General features: G+C 32.7%; 1 protein-coding gene across 1 annotated transcript in view; it reads right to left on the bottom strand.

Annotated features, from left to right (window-relative positions):
* LOC149773780 (geranylgeranyl transferase type-2 subunit alpha-like) overlaps positions 1 to 19,455 on the bottom strand; it is a 64,511-nt gene that overhangs the window by 36,228 nt on the left and 8,828 nt on the right. Inside the window, exons 2-6 of the mRNA XM_089946022.1 lie at positions 17,600 to 17,710; positions 9,713 to 9,837; positions 9,026 to 9,213; positions 4,610 to 4,807; positions 3,671 to 3,754 (exon numbers count right to left, since the gene is read on the bottom strand). Of these exons, the coding sequence (XP_089802148.1) occupies positions 3,671 to 3,754; positions 4,610 to 4,807; positions 9,026 to 9,213; positions 9,713 to 9,837; positions 17,600 to 17,710 (706 nt within the window). The remainder of the gene's footprint in view (positions 1 to 3,670; positions 3,755 to 4,609; positions 4,808 to 9,025; positions 9,214 to 9,712; positions 9,838 to 17,599; positions 17,711 to 19,455) is intronic.

Raw genomic sequence — 19,455 nt, 5'->3', positions numbered from 1 at the left:
CAATTGAAATTGTGGTGTCAAGCTTATCTCTAATGGTTTGTACTTTGTCACGGAAGAAATCTGCAAACATGTCCGGAAGGTCGACTGGAGAGAAAATAGTTGGAAGTGGTGTAGATTTGTTCCTTAACATTAGCTTGTTAGTAATCTCAAAGAGCTCTTTGCAGCTGGAACTTTCCATGATCTTAGTAGTGTAGTGCAGTGGCGTCACTCGGGTTGGTGTCACCCAGTGCGGTAGCTCATGGTGTCACCCCCATGGTCCTCCTTCTGTAAAAGACCATACAGAATCCTTAGTAATGTCATTTTGGTGTCACTCCCTCTGATGGCGTCACCCGGTGCAGTCCGTATCCCCCTAGCGACGCCACTGCTGTGCCTGCTAGTTATGTATTTAACCATGATCGGTTATCCGCTTATGAAATCCGACTAGACCGAGCAGTGTGTGCTCTGTAAAATTTGCAATTTTTCATTTTGGTGTCACCCCTCTGAGATGGTGTCACCCGGTGCGGTCCGCACCCCCCCGCGCGACGCCACTGGTGTAGTGGGCTGATTTCGCTGCATGGACTATATCTGTGACATTCTTCTTAGCGACTTCATAAATATGCTTATGAATAGTGAGTCTGGTGGAAAGCCAGAGCCTTTCAGCTTTACGGCAGTCTCTTTTAGCAGTGCAAAGCTGGTCCCTAACACTGTTATACCATGGAGAACACTTCTGAACTGATACTCTGCACTTGGCAGCTTGGGCATGTTTGTCAAGCAATGAACGCAGGCAGTTATCAAGTTGTTCTGCGGTAGGAGGTAAGCAAGTTGTTAGGTTAGCTTGGATGTTGTGCATTAGTTTGGTTCTATTTATCATACGGAGGTTTCTCTTAGTAGCAGATAAAGGTGGAGGGTTAGGGACTGATCATGGGATACCAGGGAGGACCGTAGAATGTTATCATCAGGTCTATGAAGAATCCAGTCAGATAAGCATAGACAGCTGGAAGAATTTTGCATATTTCAATTTGGTTCATGTTTTCCATGTCACAGATATAAAAATCCAAAATGACTGATGTTTGCTCAGATAATGTTTCTGTTTCCATCACTTTTCTTCTAACATAATCAAACTATGAGGTACCACATGTCTTGTGATAATATATGCAATCTGCCCAAAATTTCAATAATGGAAAATTCCACTCTTGTATATAAATTCTTCCATACTAGAGACAATGACCTGAGTTGACCTTAGTAGCTATTTTGGCTGTATCTTCAGTATCACACACACAATATGTTACCATTAATAACGTGGAGGCAGAGCCTGAACAAAATAGCACATGTGAATGTTGCTTACTGGCAATCCATAAAAAAAGGCATCTAAGTTTCACCACATTTTAGTGATGTGGTTTCATATGCACTATACCAAGTTTCAGTCATTTATCTTCAGCAGCTTGTACTTTATACAGCAGGAAAATACTGACATATAAACCTGAAACAAAAGATAGGAATCCCTGTGATGATAGGAAAATACTTTATAATGATGCTGTTCTTATCACTTAATCACAAACGGTTCAGAAGTACTGTTCCTCCTTCTGATTGTATCTTCAAAGTTCATTAAAGAAATGATCAAGAGCTAGGTTGAGGCAGATCACATACATATCATGTACAGTAGGAATATGTTTTTGTGGCATTTATACTTAACTTAAAACATGTGACCTTGAGCTTGAAAAAGGACCACCCATTGTGGTGTGTGACATACTCTATACAGATGATAAAAAGGACCACCCATTATGGTGTGTGACATACTCTATATAGATGATAAAAAGGACCACCCTTTGTGGTGTGTGACAGACTCTATATAGATGATAAAAAGGACCACCCATTGTGGTGTGTGACAGACTCTATATAAATGATAAAAAGGACCACCCATTGTGGTGTGTGACAGACTCTATATAGATGATAAAAAGGACCACCCATTGTGGTGTGTGACATACTCAATATAGATGATATATAAAAATGCGAAGTTCATTCATTTATCACAAACTGATCATGAGTTAAATAATGGACTAACCCTAGCTTCACCTTTGTGACTGATAAAAAATTACACACCCTCCAAGATTCATTCCTTAATCTCAAATCACTGTCAAGCAGAATGGAATGGCAAACTTAAAAGCAGGAACACCAAATATCCTACACCTCACACCCTCTAATAATAATGTATAAATATACAAAGTTTCAACAATTACTTAAAATGGCTTTAAAATAGGACACCCCCAAAATGAGTGATACACAACCTACTTTTTAATGATGCTATTTAAATGTGCCCAGTTTTGTTCTCAAATGGCTTTAAAGTTTTAAAGCAATAAGAAAAAAAGTGGCAGAAAACTTAAAATATGTGCTCATGACCTGATGTGAGATGTGACCTGATGTGAGATGTGACACACTTATGATGATGTATAAGTATACCATTTCTTCTCCTCTTCTCAAATGACTTTAAACTTACAGAGTTGAAAAGATGGATGGAAGAATAAAAGGATGGTTGGATGTACAGTTAGAAATGCAAATACTATGTCTCCTGCATTTTTTAACAGTTACAAAGGAAGCAAGAGCAACAATGAAGCAAATACAGAGTTGTAAAAGGGACTAATCTGAGATACAGAAAATTAAAGAAATACCCTTAATCTTGAGAGAGATATGATCCAATTTTTAATTAGTTTTTATCTTGCAAATAAGCTTAGCTAATGAAATTGCACAAAAAGCATCAAATATGCATATTTGCATTTAAAATCTAAAACTGTCATAGAGACCCTTGAATTGAAGCCTTACATTCAAATCTGAAGAGACAGAGATTGGTTGCAGCAACCTCATTTGTGAGTATCAGTGCTCAAAATCCTAATGTGGTAAAAGATTATATAAGCTTGTGTTCAAAATTTGAAGGTGTTTTGTGAAACAGATTGAAAACTATTGTGAAAACAACAAAATTATGCTGACAAGTTTAATAAGGCCCACAACTCTATCAAATATTAGCATCAACTGCAAACTATACAACTTGTTGGAGAGACTACTAGGATAAATAAAAAAGAATGGCTATGACTCTCTCAAATGAAATTAATCATTATCAAACTCATCCAAGGTTTTGTTAAGATAAACCTTCAAATAAAAGCTGATTGAATTCCAATTTAAAAAAAGCAAATGTTATTGAATTCCAATTTAAAAAAGCAAATGTTATTGAATTCCAATTTAAAAAAGCAAATGTTAGAACAAAAGGATTTTGATACATGAGCACCTGTCCTTCATCAAACTAACAGCAAATCTGAAACTCAACTGAAAATGCATTACAAGACAGAGACCACTTGTATGAAACAGTGATTAAAGAATGAATCATTTACCATATATACCTATTATAAGTTTGGTCCACCTACAAACTGCATATACCCAACCTGCCATCACATCATGCACCAGCAGATATGGGTCAATGCAGTTTATTAGGAGTAATAAGTAGAACAAACAAAGACCCTGATCTGCAAGCACAACTTTTAAACAAGTATACAGTACCCATGGCAAATGATTAAGATATTTTAGACAAATTATCTTCAATGAAGGCACATTTACACTTATATCCAGCAATACATTTGCACAAAATGCAGATTAATTAAACTAAGTTTCATTTCATTCATAAGAAAATAACAACAGTACTAACCTCTTCCCAAAAGCCATCTGTGATAGAACCATGCACTCTGGTCATCAGGGTCAGTAAAGAATGCATTCTGTACTGCTTCAAACTCTGAAGAAGAAATGTAACAATGAGAAAACATACGATCATAAAACACTCAGGAAATATTCCTTAAACTCAGGCAACAAAAAACTGACATTCCACAACTTGCAAATCACAATGTAAAATTTATTGAAAATGCATTAACATTTACCAGTTGTATTTTTTGCTCAAATAAATCAAACTCCAGTCACATATGCTTATACTACGATTGCTTCAAAATATAGTTTTTAAGTGTACATATTCAAGTTCTGTAAATGTATCCCTCTAATGTCTAACAAAATGCTACACAGACATTAAAGCAGCCAGACTTTCTGCTACAACAAGTGCCATGTCCTGTAGAGATTAAGTACTGTATTAACTTGCTTATAAGTCAAACTGCACTGACCCAGATCTACCATAGCATAATGTTCCAACAGATCTGAATATATGCAGTTTGCAAGGAGAAATCAGTCAAACAAACAACAAAGACCTGATCTGCTTGCACATTATACAACAAAAGATCAGAGTCACTGTTGTTTGTAGTTGGACTGAACTTATATCATCAACATGGCATACATTTGACCAAAAAAACCCACCACCCATCCAATGTTAATTTCGACTGGTTGACATCAAACATGCAGAACAGTATGGACTACTATTTATATAATTAAAGTGGGTGCCTTCCAACATACTACACCTCACTCTTTACCTCTGGAATAACCCATACGGATTTTGGGGATTTGGATGGTTGATGAAATATCAGAATCTTAGAAAATACTTAGGAGGAATGTAGTGTCTTCTATTTCATGGAACTGTCAAATTGATGCATATTTTGTGCTGCATTAAATTAACAGAATTATTAAAAACTGAGTCAAGAAACCATACCTTTTAGAAGGATTTCTTCCTTGACACCCACTGGGTTTGAGGTGTCTGGATAAATGAGGGGCAACAGCTTACTTCTGTAATGCCAGGATGAGAAGTTAGAGAAATTATTATGAATTTTGTTGGTGGTGAACTCTAACTCCTCTTCAATGGGAACCTTTGACTGCTTCACCACAAGTCTTCTGTAATCCCAACAGTGGACTGAAAATAATTGGCAGAAATATACAGAATCAATGGAAAAGCGAAGTATGTATGTTTAGTATCATGGATGATTCTGTGCAAATAATAATCGAACACTAAATTTTATTTCATCCTTAAAAAAGAAAGACCAGATACTAGATAATGTCTTAATCATGGCTATATATTTGAGTATTAAAAGGAGGTTTATCTCATAACATCAAAGTATTTAGTCCAATAACAGGAGCAATTTAAATTCATGACTTCATAGCATAAAATTGATAGTTAAAAATGCTGTCATGTCCCATAAAGCACCAAAAAGAGTCTCTGACCACAGTACAGAACTCATTTTATGTTGCATTTATTCAAAACTTACTTTCTTCAGTTTTAATTATGAAAGTTCACATTCAAAGAGAAATGAGTGTTCCCTCTTTTTACTACAAAATGTTACAACACTGGGTTGGTGTCTAATTCTTATTTTGGAGTTTCAAGTGTAAAATTAATTCATTTACATGTATAATTTTTTATGGTTTTGAAAAAAAATGAAATTTTTATTGGTAGCTAAAAGTGTGGATATGTCTCTGATGTGGTGGGGATATTTGAGGGAGATCCTATTTTCTTCACATGTTCATTGTTTTCATACGGTCTTTAAAAGTCACTGGCCACCTATATTGCACAAAATGTGTGCTATTATTATAGTCATAAAAACACCTGCAAGATTAAAAGTCCTAGTAATATAATGTTCTAATGAAATTGAGTTCGAATCCTAATGAAATCCAAAATGGAAGGTGATGAGGTATGCTGTGGTCAGTGTAGTACTGATGTGTCAACAGTTCTTTGTTGAATTACAGAAAATAATATTCCGGTGTTTGAATTCTGTAAATTTCGATAACTGTCTTTGTCCAAGAATTAATTTAGAGCACAAGTATTTCCAGGGAAAAATAATCTCTTAGAACCCAAATAATTTGAAGACAAATTAAAAATTAAACTCAAACTGGTCACAACAAAAAAAACACCTGAACGTCACTAGGGTTAAGGCAAGAATAAAATTATTTTCATAACATCAATATTAAATCTGGCTACTGCACAAAATAGATGAAGGTCAACCTTCTGGTAAAACCAGAGTTTTGCATTAATTGCTACATGTTTTTGTCATGTACTTCAAACACAGCCTCGATTTCACTCTATAAATCTACTCTAAGAAACAATTTTTGTTTAAAAATTAAAAGAAGTTTCACTCATGAATCAAGGCCAGAAGCTAGGTCAGCATTAGATACAAAGTTCTATTATTCGTGTTTACGAAAAATTGAAATGAATTTCTGCAAAATTAATTTCTTGAAAATGTCAAATATATACACATACACACACAAACACACACCTTATTTACCATATATATCGGGAAAATGATACAATAATTATGTTTTGTCCTGTCCCAGAACTTATGGTGAAACTTTTTTTCATCAAGGTATATGTCCCAAGACCAAAGAAACAAAATAAATTTTGTGTTAAATTTGTGCCCCCCTCCCCAATGCACAGTACAATAAAATAGATAAAACAAAATACTTATTTGAAAATAAAATGAAAGAAACTAACCTGGAATTGTTATCATTTATTCCTTCTTTTTTCATCATGCGAAATTTAATGAAGAAAAAAAATATATCCACAAACTCCATATATGTAATAGATCCTTATTGTAGTGTGTATTGCTTATGTCAGATAACAAAATCGCAAATGAGATGGAAATATCACCTGACTGCTTGAAGGCACCTGCCATTCACGCATGATATAAGGTGCAAAATGACCAAGATTGTATTGTATCCAGGTTGACTATAAGATGGTATCTTGCAAATAAAAATAATTATTTTAAAATACATTCACTGTGAGCACAAATGATAATGTTTTTGCTAGCATGGGATATAAAAGTATTATTAAAGCAAGTTACTGCTGTGTATACTATTTACCCTATAAACATCAAATATGATTACATATGGCAAACAAATAGAAGTGCAGGTGTTGAATAAACACAACTGGAAGTGAGCAATATACTCATTGCTTAAACTTACCTACAGGATATCAAATACAAAGGTTATTTTATCACAAAGCAAGCCAACCCTGGAAACTGACTTTAGATTCTTTTAAGTTTGCCAATTTATTTTTTTATGAAGTCAGCCGACATAAGGAAGCCAACTTTGGTTCCTTTGGATTCTTTTAAGTGTGTCTATTTCCTTTTTTTCTTCAAAGTCAGCTTAAATAGGGAAGCCAGCATTGATTCCTTTTAACCTATATTAATAGGAAGTTTGAAAATAAATTGAAACAATGGAAAAGTTTTGAAAGTGGCACAATCTAGTGCGTTGTGCATGCACATAGATATAAAGCTGAACAGCAAATTAGTTTTCAGTAGTTTTATCTATATGTTCCCTATCCATAGTTTATAGTTTTATTTTTCCACAACTTCGTCTTGTGAGGATAAACATAAGTCATTTCTAGTTGAAGTCCTCTATAGGTGGGAAATTGTAGCTAAGGGGAAGTAACAGCACTGTATACTTTTATTTATAGTAATTAAATTATTATTTCTTCTTTACACTTGATAATTTTTTTACTCTTTTTGTGTGAGTATAACTACTTTTAATAATGTAATGCAAATCTGATGTAAAAAGAAAAATGTTAGATTATGGCCAGTGACCTTTAAACTTGTGATTTTAACCAGCAACAAACTTACAAATAATAATGTCATTGTACTGGATCAATAACATTTATGATCTCTCTTTCGATCCTTCCTGGAATGAGACTTAAATAAAGGAAGAGTTCCCATATCTCTAAGTTATGATATAGTTCCAGTGATGTAAACAATGTCTGATACAAATCAAAGCACTGAAAATATTGATGGCTTGGAGGGATGAAGTGACGACATGGGGGCAGATGAAGGAACATAACACTAAGGACCTCATGTTTCTTTCTGCTTCATGAACAGACAGCTCTAAATGATTTTAATAAATTATTCTCAATTTTATTTACATTATACGACACTTGAGAATTTATATTAACCATTTATCTCATGTAAGTGCCTTTGGATACATTTGCCCGATTCTCAAGAAAGCACCTTGGACACCTCTACCTGATTCGCATGTATGGATGCCTCTCACCATTCTCATGGAAGTGCCCTTGGATGACAGCTGTGAACTTCAGCCCTTTAGAGCTGGTTTTTATAGTGCCACCTTTGGGGAAAATCCCCTATTAGGTACTACATTCATTGACCTGAATGACCATTACATCAGATCATGTGGTAGCTATTTAAACTCTAGTACTAATCTGCTATTTAAAGTAATGGGGTCCGATTCTCTACTCTCCAAAGTGGAGGTTGCAGATTTCATTTAGTGGAGTTTGTACGATTAGAATCACTACTATGAGAGCTTCAATAACTTAGGTAAAGCTTCTGATATTGATGTAAGCAACAATGAGTTTTTTTAATAATTTATCAAATGCAGATGATTTAGTGACGCAGACAGAGAAAAAACTGGTAAATTTCGAGTACGAGAAATGTCAGCAATAGTTAGTCACATGGCTTCATTGGCTTGACAGTGAACAAGTTCACTGAAAATTTTAAACCACATTAAAAATTCTTTCGTGAAAACTAATTATAAAGCTATAATGATCAGATTTTACTCTTAAGTATTTCTAAACATAATAAATGTGTACAAAAAACGTAAAAATGGTTAAAATTGATGTTGAACATAACATATACTACATTGCTATAACAGTCAACAGGCAGGCCTATGTGTATGGTGTTAAATAGGTAATAAGTGTTCTACTTATAATGCACTGAACTGTGTAATTTTAGTACATGTATATCAACTGTCTATAAAACATACACTCTATGAGGTAAAGGGTTAACATTTGAAAATAATTTTTGAGATATTACAGTGGTGGTTTCCTTTGAAAAGCATTTGCTATTATTGTTTCAAGTGTTATCATCATTGCATTAATATTAAGGGAAGATAACATTATTAATTCTTAACCTAAATTGGAGTTGCCTCCTTTAACATAAACTTCACATTGAAAGGCCAATGATTCTATATTTTCTTACTAATTTTAGTAAGACCATGCAGTCTGTTACTATTATTAGTAATACAAAATATTTCCAGTAAAAGAGAATGGATAATATGCATAGACATGATAGGACTAGAACACCTAAAACCAAAAATCATTTAATCAACACATCTGTCAAGTCATTTTTTCACTCACAATTCCTTTCATCATACTCTAGGAAGATGTTGCAGAGTTGCAGTTCCCGTTTCCAGTCAGGATTTGTCATGTTGTCCAGAACAAAACAGCGATGGTGCCAGGTTCCATACGATTTAGGGTTCCCTTTTAGACATGACTCCAGGAAATGGAGCTCATTATTACATATCTTCTCCATTTCCTCTTTAGTCCTGTAGTAAAAACGAAATTACTACATCATACTGAAATATGCAAATTTACAGAACTGGGCATTTAACAAGGACTTGACCTTCCAGATCATGGTTACATGTGACTAAATACACAAGAAAGAAATGGAGGAGGTATGTTCTATCATCCATGGAGGAGGTATGTTCTATCATCCATGGAGGAGGTATGTTCTATCATCCATGGCGTTTTGTTTTATAGTAACAGCAAACTACTACTGTAGCATATTTTCACATTTGTGTAAATGATATCAGGGTCTTTATTTCTACTAAAAATAACTTTTAGAAATTCTCTATTTAGCAATGAAATCACTGCACATTATCTTGAGAAGAAAAGATGTATGTGAAAGTAGCAAGTTCTCTTTTCTTGTAACCAATAATTAAACATGTATGATTGTCCAGGATAAATCTGATGACTACTCTGATAATTTTAACAATAACCTACTCTGCTGATGACTAGAATGATATGCAATTAACATTAACATACTTGATTTCCTTCATGTGCAGAAATGCTTCTTTGCGAATATTCCACAGAGTATAAACGTCTGAATTCTGGGCCAGCACTTCACCTGTCAATGCCAACAGATCTTCATCAAACTCCTTATTCTTTCTCTGCAGAAGGAAAACACTGCTACATCAGTCCTGACATGGCATCTTGTGATTTGTTACAATTCATTATATTGCATCACCACCTTTTTTCACGCCTTTGTGAAGCAAAAATGGTATTTTCACTGTTCTGAAACAAGTTTAATTTCAATGGTTTGCATCGAATCATTTAATAAATACATTACAGACCTTTTCTTATGTGAACTTACAAACCTATCATATTATGAACCAATAATCCTATTACTTTTGTATCGCTCATTTTCATGAGGTACCAATTTCCATGGATTTTGCTGTGCCCCAAGCAAATGAATTTAAAACTCCAACAAAACAATAGCCACTTATGATTAAGATTCACCCCACCATTTTCCTATTGTGTTTTATTCCTAGAGATCCAACATGCTATTTAATAAATCAATGCCATTTCTGCAATTTGATAATAAAATATTTCACTTTACATCAGTTTTATTTTAACCCTTTAAAAAAGAATGATAAAGCATTTTATATTGTTTTAATGCACACATATATATATTGTATCTGGTGTCTGTAATTTCACTCACTGCCTGAAATCAATATTTTGTAAGATGAGTATGGAGAGAAACAAGAAAAAGTAAAAGGTATTTAAACAATAGCATTACTGAAAATGAAAGAAAGAATAATAAATGATACTAGAATATGAAAGATAGATTAAATACTTATTCCAATCGATTCTTTGTTCAAGTACAACTGTTACTGAAAAATTAAATCCTCATGAAATGACTACTTGTTTTATCCATATATATTTAATCCCAATTAAAACATGTCTATCAAGAACTAGAGCTAGTGCCTGAAGAGCAATTACTAATAAAACTCTATGTATATCCACTAATTTCAGACAAAAACACAGTATAAATATTAAATCAATCAAGTCTGCTGGTACACATAGGTATTTTATTTGTGAGGTAAATAATCTTGAAATTGTTGAATTAAACAAATCTAGCTTTCTAAAAGCCATGATAATTGGGTCCAACTTTTCACAAATTTTCATGTGAACCACATTTATCCACTTAGCATATTTTAATAATATTGTACACTGACATTTAACAGTGATGTCTTCCATTTCCCTGTTTAGCATACCAATTGTGGTTTGTAATTTTTCTTTGTAGTCATTATTTATTGTGAAGTCTGGTGGTTGAAGTAGGTTTGTACATGAGACAGGCTCAAAGAAAAGTGGAATTCCATTGTTTTTCAATTTAGTTAGCACCTTCACACTTTGATGGGCTCTGAACACATCAAATGTTCACATTGCTTACAAACTGTATTTAGCAAGTGGCAGCTGGTCATGTGTTTGGTTCCCACATGGAATGATGATCTCCAAACTTTGCTGAATTTTACCACTCTTTAGTCACTGTATTAAAGCCATGGTTGTTTGAAAGTATTGATTGTGCAAACTTTATGAACAGTGTTTTATGGAAGATTTCATGCACATGTACTTGAATAACCAATTAGCTTAGTGCAGTTGGCTGAGTTGTCTTCCTTTAATCTGGAATACATGTGATTGATCTCAACTGGTGTTGGTTTGTCCTCAAACAGTAATGTTCTAACCATTGAAGTGACTGCTGTTTGTTGTTAGCATACTTTTGTTCTCTTGTATTTATTATTTTGGGCACTTGATGAGTTTAATCCATGAAATTAAATAATACAAATATGCAAACAATGACAGGATTAACCATGAATTTAAGTAACCACGAAAATGTCTCCATTTTACAAAAGCACAAAAACTGAAACCAACAATGATGCTACAGTATATTGTGAACAAATAAACCCATTATATGTGAACCTACAAACTTGTTATACTGTGAAGCAACAAATCTAAATATTGTGAATAAGCTTGTTATATTGTAACCAACAAACCCATTATACTGGAAACCAAATTTGTTATACTGTGAACCAACAAAGTGATTATATTATGAACCAGTAAACACATTATATCAGGAACCAATAAACCCATTAAATTGTGAATAAACTCAGTATATTGTGAACCAATGAATCAATTATATTTTCAACCAACAAACCCATTATACTGGGAACCAACAAACTTATTTTACTGTGAACCAGCAAACCCACTCTTACCCAGTAAACGTATTATATTGTGAACCAACAAACCCATTATACTGACCTTCACTTCACACTGACCAATAAAAGGGTAATGGGTTCACAATACTTCATAATCACCCCAAGAAAGATCAATAATTGTAAAATATCCATAAAATAATCACTGTAATAATTAATCTGGACTGTGTATCAACATACACTGGCTGCTACAACTACCTGAATTGAAAATGGGACCTGGCCACTTGTAAATGTAACTTTTGTAACTATAGAACATATTCTGGGGGAGAATAAGGATAAGAAAACAAAATTTGTAAATCATTTGCATAAAATTATTAAATATGTCACTAAGTGTTCCCTCTGAAATTATCAAATATGTCACTAAGAGTATTCCCTCTGAAATTATCAAATATGTCACTAAGAGTGTTCCCTCTGAAATTATCAAATATGTCACTAAGAGTGTTCCCTCTGAAATTATCAAATATGTCACTAAGAGTGTTCCCTCTAAAATTATCAAATATGTCACTAAGAGTGTTACCTATAAAGATTGTGGACCATATACAAATTCATTTCTGCATTAGATTAAGAAATATTTGTCCTATTAATAGCAAAATGGAAATATATCCATCACATATTCTGCTAAATTGTCTTAATGGTCGCAATAGTAAATGTATGCATATGACTAATTGTGATTTACATATATCAGGGAATGTACTAGCCAGATTTATGTAATGAAGGTGTAAGGGATCTGGCAGACACAAAAGGAAATGAACTATTAATAGACAGTTTTCTTGGTATATATATATATATATATATATATATATATATATATATATATATATATATATATATATATTTCATACTTGTCGTCAACTTTTCAAAAGCAAGTAGGGAGATTGAATGAAAAAATAGGGAGATTGTGATTTAAAATTGGGAGGTTTTCACGATATTTTTAAAGCCTTGTTTTCACTAAATATTGACCAATCTTCTGGGTCCAGTGCGCATGAAATTCTCAAAAGACACACTGTTTCTCCCTGTGATGCATCTTATTTTTCTCCCAGGACTGTGCCATCTTTTCATATTCTGTTAGCTGTGGCCAAACTGTACAATAGCTAAAGGTGAGTCATAAGTAAACCAACAAGAAAGCCAATGTGACTAATTAACTCTTAATCATTATCATTATAACTATCTCGTGAAAAGCCCTCCAACATAATTCAAAGAAACCATATTCTACAATGCATGTTATGTAAGCATCAACAATTGATTGTCAAATAATCAATGCCTTATTTTGTTGTAACTAATGGTACCTAAATATGCAAGCTACATGTACCATACAAGTTGCACCTTATTTTCTCAAGTTTTATTCTCAACTAAAAATGCATTTAACATTGTTTAGTATATAACATTTTTTTAAATAATTTTTGAGGGTAAATAAGCTGTGTGGTATGATTCTCCATTCCTTCTTTTAATTTAATGATGGTAATTAACATTTGTATATAGGGTACAGTAATGCCAGGTGTTCACTTGTATAAGTTTCTTTAGTGGGAATGGAAATGCTACAGCATTAGAGTGACTATTCTTAGGACTGAAAGTAATTGCTGACAATGTTATTGTTGTGGTTTATTGTTTGTTGTGGTTTATTTTCTGATTTTTGTATTGCTGTAAGGTTATAAATATTCATAAACTGACTTGAATAATGTTTAAACTTGACATTCTATTTACTGAAGAAAACTGTAATAATTGGGACTTGAATAATGTTTAAACTTGACATTCTATTTACTGAAGAAAACTGTAATAACTGGGACTTGAATAATGTTTAAACTTGACATTCTATTTACTGAAGAAAACTGTAATAACTGGGACTTGAATAATGTTTAAACTTGACATTCTATTTACTGAAGAAAACTGTAATAACTGGGACTTGAATAATGTTTAAACTTGACATTCTATTTACTGAAGAAAACTGTAATAACTGGGACTTGAATAATGTTTAAACTTGACATTCTATTTACTGAAGAAAACTGTAATAACTGGGACTTGAATAATGTTTAAACTTGACATTCTATTTACTGAAGAAAACTGTAATAACTGGGACTTGAATAATGTTTAAACTTGACATTCTATTTACTGAAGAAAACTGTAATAACTGGGACTTGAATAATGTTTAAATTTGACATTCTATTTACTGAAGAAAACTGTAATAACTGGGACTTGAATAATGTTTAAACTTGACATTCTATTTACTGAAGAAAACTGTAATAATTGGGACTTGAATAATGTTTAAACTTGACATTCTATTTACTGAAGAAAACTGTAATAATTGGGACTTGAATAATGTTTAAACTTGACATTCTATTTACTGAAGAAAACTGTAATAATTGGGACTTGAATAATGTTTAAACTTGACATTCTATTTACTGAAGAAAACTGTAATAACTGGGACTTGAATAATGTTTAAACTTGACATTCTATTTACTGAAGAAAACTGTAATAACTGGGACTTGAATAATGTTTAAACTTGACATTCTATTTACTGAAGAAAACTGTAATAACTGGGACTTGAATAATGTTTAAACTTGACATTCTATTTACTGAAGAAAACTGTAATAACTGGGAGTTCTCATCAAACATTGAGAGGTAGGTGTGTAACAACCCAAAAATTGGGAGTTTTTTCTCCTGCTAGAAGAGCTGACAGATATATATATATATATATATATATATATATATATATATATATATATATATATATATATATATATATGTATATTAAAGATTGTTCATCATGTTCTTCATTACATTGTTTTCTCTGCTATAATGTTGAACTTGAATTTCACCAGCAAAATTCCTAATTTTTCTGTATTTCATAGACATTGTTATAACATTCAAATAATTGTACAGGCCCTGTACAACTGAATGGTCTCAGGCACTTGCCATTATAGATCATTCACACATTTGACCTGTGCCCATGTAAGTCTGAGCCTGACCAATGTGTGTATCTGACAGAGCTTGCCAGAAGTGTTTAGTGACTAGTCCCGAGTCTTCCCATGTTCCTCTTCCACCAAATATATCGGCTACCATATATGGCCTATCACATGCTGGAAGAGTCAAACCCAACAATACCAAACCAATCAAATAAGCATATTCTACAATTAAATTCCTGAACCAATCTAAGTGATTTGGGTAATGATCACGATATTTTGAGTTTTAGTGTTGAAATTGCTTCAAGCATTTTTGAAGGAAAACATGGATTAGCTTTCCAATTTTAAGAGGGAAGTTAATAAAATCTGATGTATTATTTCAGTAGATGCAGATTTGTACCTTGACACCAAGTGCACATGAACATCACCTAACATCTGACATTCATCTGTTATAAATAACTCATGCATAACCTGCCTTCTTGTTTTCACTCTAGAACATGTTGCAAAGATTTATTTTTTTACACATGTAGATGATGTAAGCTTGAAATTAATGTGTGTAAATATTATGAACATAATGTGTTGCTGTTTTATACTTATCTCTCTATGATTTCTTGCGGGCATTTACATTGACATCTTTCACACAATGCATGCTTTTGTAATCTATTTATAAAATCAGATGTCACAACAACAGCCGATTGGTCAAAATCTAGTTGGGATAATGACCTAGATATTCCAGTTGTCTTGGTCAATCAGCAATCTTGCTTTTCACGGCAACCATGTGTAGCCCTCTAGAAGTGATGTTAGATCAAAATGTATAATTTAGTCCAAAAGTTGGTGTAGATTGATATGGTTAGAATTCTTCCATCAAATGCAAGGTATAGTTTCTGACCAGAAATGTCGTAACAACACTGATGCAAAATTATGTCAGTTTATTTCACAAATGTAGAGCTCTGCAATATACAACTAGGGAAATGATCCTCAAACATACAAAAAGCTCTCTGTAGGATTCAGAAACTGGAAATCCATATTCACTGTCTTTGAAACTGAGAGTTCAATAGATACAAAAACTGTGGACTTAATTTTGATAACTGAGATTCCATCCCAGAAAAAGGAAGTCCTGCAAATAGAATCTCCCACTAAATAAAGCAATGATCTATGATAATACCGTAGTATCATTAAGTTTCATGGGGGACCAATTTTTGTGGTTTTTGTTGTTTCCTCGAACCACAAATTTAAATCCCCAACAAAAAATGAGCCGCATAGGATGATGCCCCCATTTTCTTACAGTGTTTCATTCCTAGAGATTAACACAACTACTAGTATTTGATAAGTCAAGGTCAATACTGTAATCTGGTAATTAAATATTAGCTTTTACATGTGTTTGTTGTATTTTTTATTTTCACCTTTTGAAACAAGAATTATAAATGATTTTATACTGTTTCAATGCACACGTTCGATAAGGTATCCGATAGCTGTAATTTTACATCACTGCCTTAAATCGATATGTGAGGTAAGTGAGGATGTGAAAAAAAAAGAGAAAATGCATAAGGTATTCAAACATTAGTAATACTTAAAAGAAAAAAATAATACTAAATAACAGTATATGAAAATTAAATTTAATACTTATTCAAATCGATCCTTCATTCGAGTACAACTGTTGTTGAAACATTTAAATCCTTCTGAAAGCACATTTCATTTTATCCATGCATTTTTAATCCAAAAGAACAACAATCCCTTAAAATACTATAACATTTCTTGAAACACTATTATTAATGAAACATAATGTATATACACTAATTACAGCAAAGTATTATAGCTCACATTTCACACATTTTTGGACGAAGCAATGGCAGAACAGGGTTTATGTTGTAAGTAGTTGGACTCTACTTATAAGTGAGTATATATGGTAATAGGGATTTTAGCTGTAAGATGACAGCTCCAATAGGAGCTAAGCACAATGTGACAACAATGACCATAGGTTTAAGACGCAGAACAATCTGAGATGCACCAAAGAAATGAGTGAACTCAAGTTCCCTTACAAATTAGATATGAGATCCTAATTAAAAAATACTCTTTGAATTTGCTCAGTGCTTTAAAAAAATGAACAAATTTCATTTGATATTTTTCAATCTTGAAATGAATGTTAGAAGCAGATTATCCATAGAAACTGGACATTCATCTCAGATTATTGTTCACGATTCATTTACAACAATGACCTTATTATAGATTCCAAAGGTCCTCCCAAAGAAACATTAATTAAAAGGCCCCAGTAAATTACAGCATGCATAACACTCAAAATAAGTCCAATAATATTCAAAAACAATTATGAACAAAGTAAATAGGTTGAAAGGAAACTTAATAATAAAATCTTAGGAATAAATTACCTGTTCACCTTTTTCATACATGTATTTATTTACTACAAACAGCAATTATGCCATTTGTTGTTCCACCCAGAAAATATAAAGGTTCTAACGGGATGAAAAGATATTTATTCCATTTTGTAGGTATATCCAATACCTTGACAAAAATCTTTTCCCATTGTGCTTATATGCAATATCTGGACAAAAATCTTCCTCCCTTTGTACTTGTATGCAATACCTTGATAAAAAGCTTTTTCCCTTGGTACTTATAAGCAATACCTAGACAAATATTATTTTCCCTTTGTTCTTATAAGCAATACCTTAACAAAAATCGTTTTCCCTTTATACTTATAAGCCATACCTTGACAAATATATTTTTCTCTTTGTACATATATGCAATACCTTGTCAAAAATCTTTCCTGTTGCAGAATTATAAAGCTTTAGCTTCTTTTCTCTTTCTTTTCGTTTTGTCTCTTGCTGCTCAGCTGTCGTCTTGACCTTTATGCGTCCATGCTATATCAAAGATAAAATTTAACCAGATTAATATTGATTCAAAAACATGAAATCTAAAAACTACACATGCATATTTGTTAACTTGAGATACTTACCTGTGGCCTTACTTTGCTCTGTGCCCAAATATATTTTAATTAAAATAACAGCAAATACTATACACTTCTCCCTTGATACCTTGCACACAGCAGAGTTCAAATGCACAAACCACAGCATAAACAATGGGAATGAGTTACTGAGAGACCTATGACAAATTAAGGTATGGACATCAAAAGTGGGAGGGGTAAGTGGTTGAACCTGGTTAATAACTGTATTAGGAAAAATTGTCCATAAATAGCATTTACAAATGAAGTTTTTCACTTTCTGTATAAATTATCTTTGTATTAATTACCTTTATTTTTTACGTTTTCAATCTCTGAAAGATTGTTTAAAACATTACTCCAATTATTCATCATAAAGCAGTGTCCTACTGAATAAAGTTCTCACTAAACTTTAGTGGCATATTAAATAATTTTTGATGCTGAAGCGTGCTGATGTGCCTGTAGTGTCTAATGTACTAATGTACCAATGGCCTGAATTGTAATAATGTGCGAACAGCCTTTTGTTGAATCACTGTAATATAAGCCAAGGTTTCCTTTTTCGAATTTACTATTATTCTAAGTTAATGTCTCTTAAAGAGAATAATATAGAGCACTTTGTATTTCCAGAGAAAAATAATTTGAATTAAATAATTTCAAGCCAAATCAAATACTGAACACAACAACTGATTCTGCCTCAAGATCTTATAGCACAAATTAATAATTTCTAGATAAACAAGATTATATAAAAAACAAAGATGCAAAAGAAGAGCAGGATGTTGGACAAAAGTTCATTTCCAGAACAATCCAAGCTATAATTAGAACAGGTCTGTTACTAAAATTACAGTGAAGAACATGGTAAACATAATATCCTTGACTCAGACCCAGATAATGATCCTAATATTGAACCTATGTTCACAGAGAAATACGAACTATATATCGGTTGTTTACAGAATATTTTAAAAAATCAATGATTCAAGTCAGGAAGACAAGGAACTTGGTTTTAGACAAGGTGAGCTACAAAATACAATTATACATAACCCATAGCACATAATGAGTAACAAAAAAAAACTAACAATCAATGCAAAATAAATATACATAACATGAATACTATTAAATCTGAGTATTGGCTATGTGGAGTTACAAATAGAAGCATAGATAAAACTGCACTAATGGTCCTGCTTTCTACCTTTGCAGTCAAAAGATCAAGGGCTGCTTCTTACATGCAAGCATGGAGTGTATGTTTTAGGATGTGAAATTTATCTTTAAAAATTATGTAAAAAAAACTAAAACAGTGCATAAAAATGATGATAGCCCAATGCCCAGGGCCCATTTAATTTTAGATCATGCCCTTCATGTATTCTAAGTGTGGTACCCATTGGCCTGTCAAAAAAAATCTAATTGGCCTAAGAAAACTTCAAACGCAAAGATGAAATGCAGAAATGTATTCACAAGATGTTGAAAGATTTCTAAATTACTGTATTATTTTTTATCCCCAAGCACAACACTTACTTTTATGCAGACTGTCTACTTATCTATCGAAAGCTGTAAACTTTGCGTACAAAGCAAAGCATGTGACCTATGAATGGGGAACAGACTGCCTGAGTTTCCTATAATAAGTGCTCACTTGGCTGTAACATACATGTGATTCTACCAAGGGTAGGACAAAAT

Source organism: Sinohyriopsis cumingii, unplaced genomic scaffold, assembly GCF_028554795.1.
Source record: "Sinohyriopsis cumingii isolate HCF-2022 unplaced genomic scaffold, ASM2855479v2 utg000573l, whole genome shotgun sequence".
Classification (NCBI taxonomy): Eukaryota; Metazoa; Mollusca; class Bivalvia; order Unionida; family Unionidae; genus Sinohyriopsis; species Sinohyriopsis cumingii.
The sequence above is the reverse complement of the archived record's forward strand: the minus strand, read 5'-3'. Positions and strand labels throughout refer to the sequence as shown.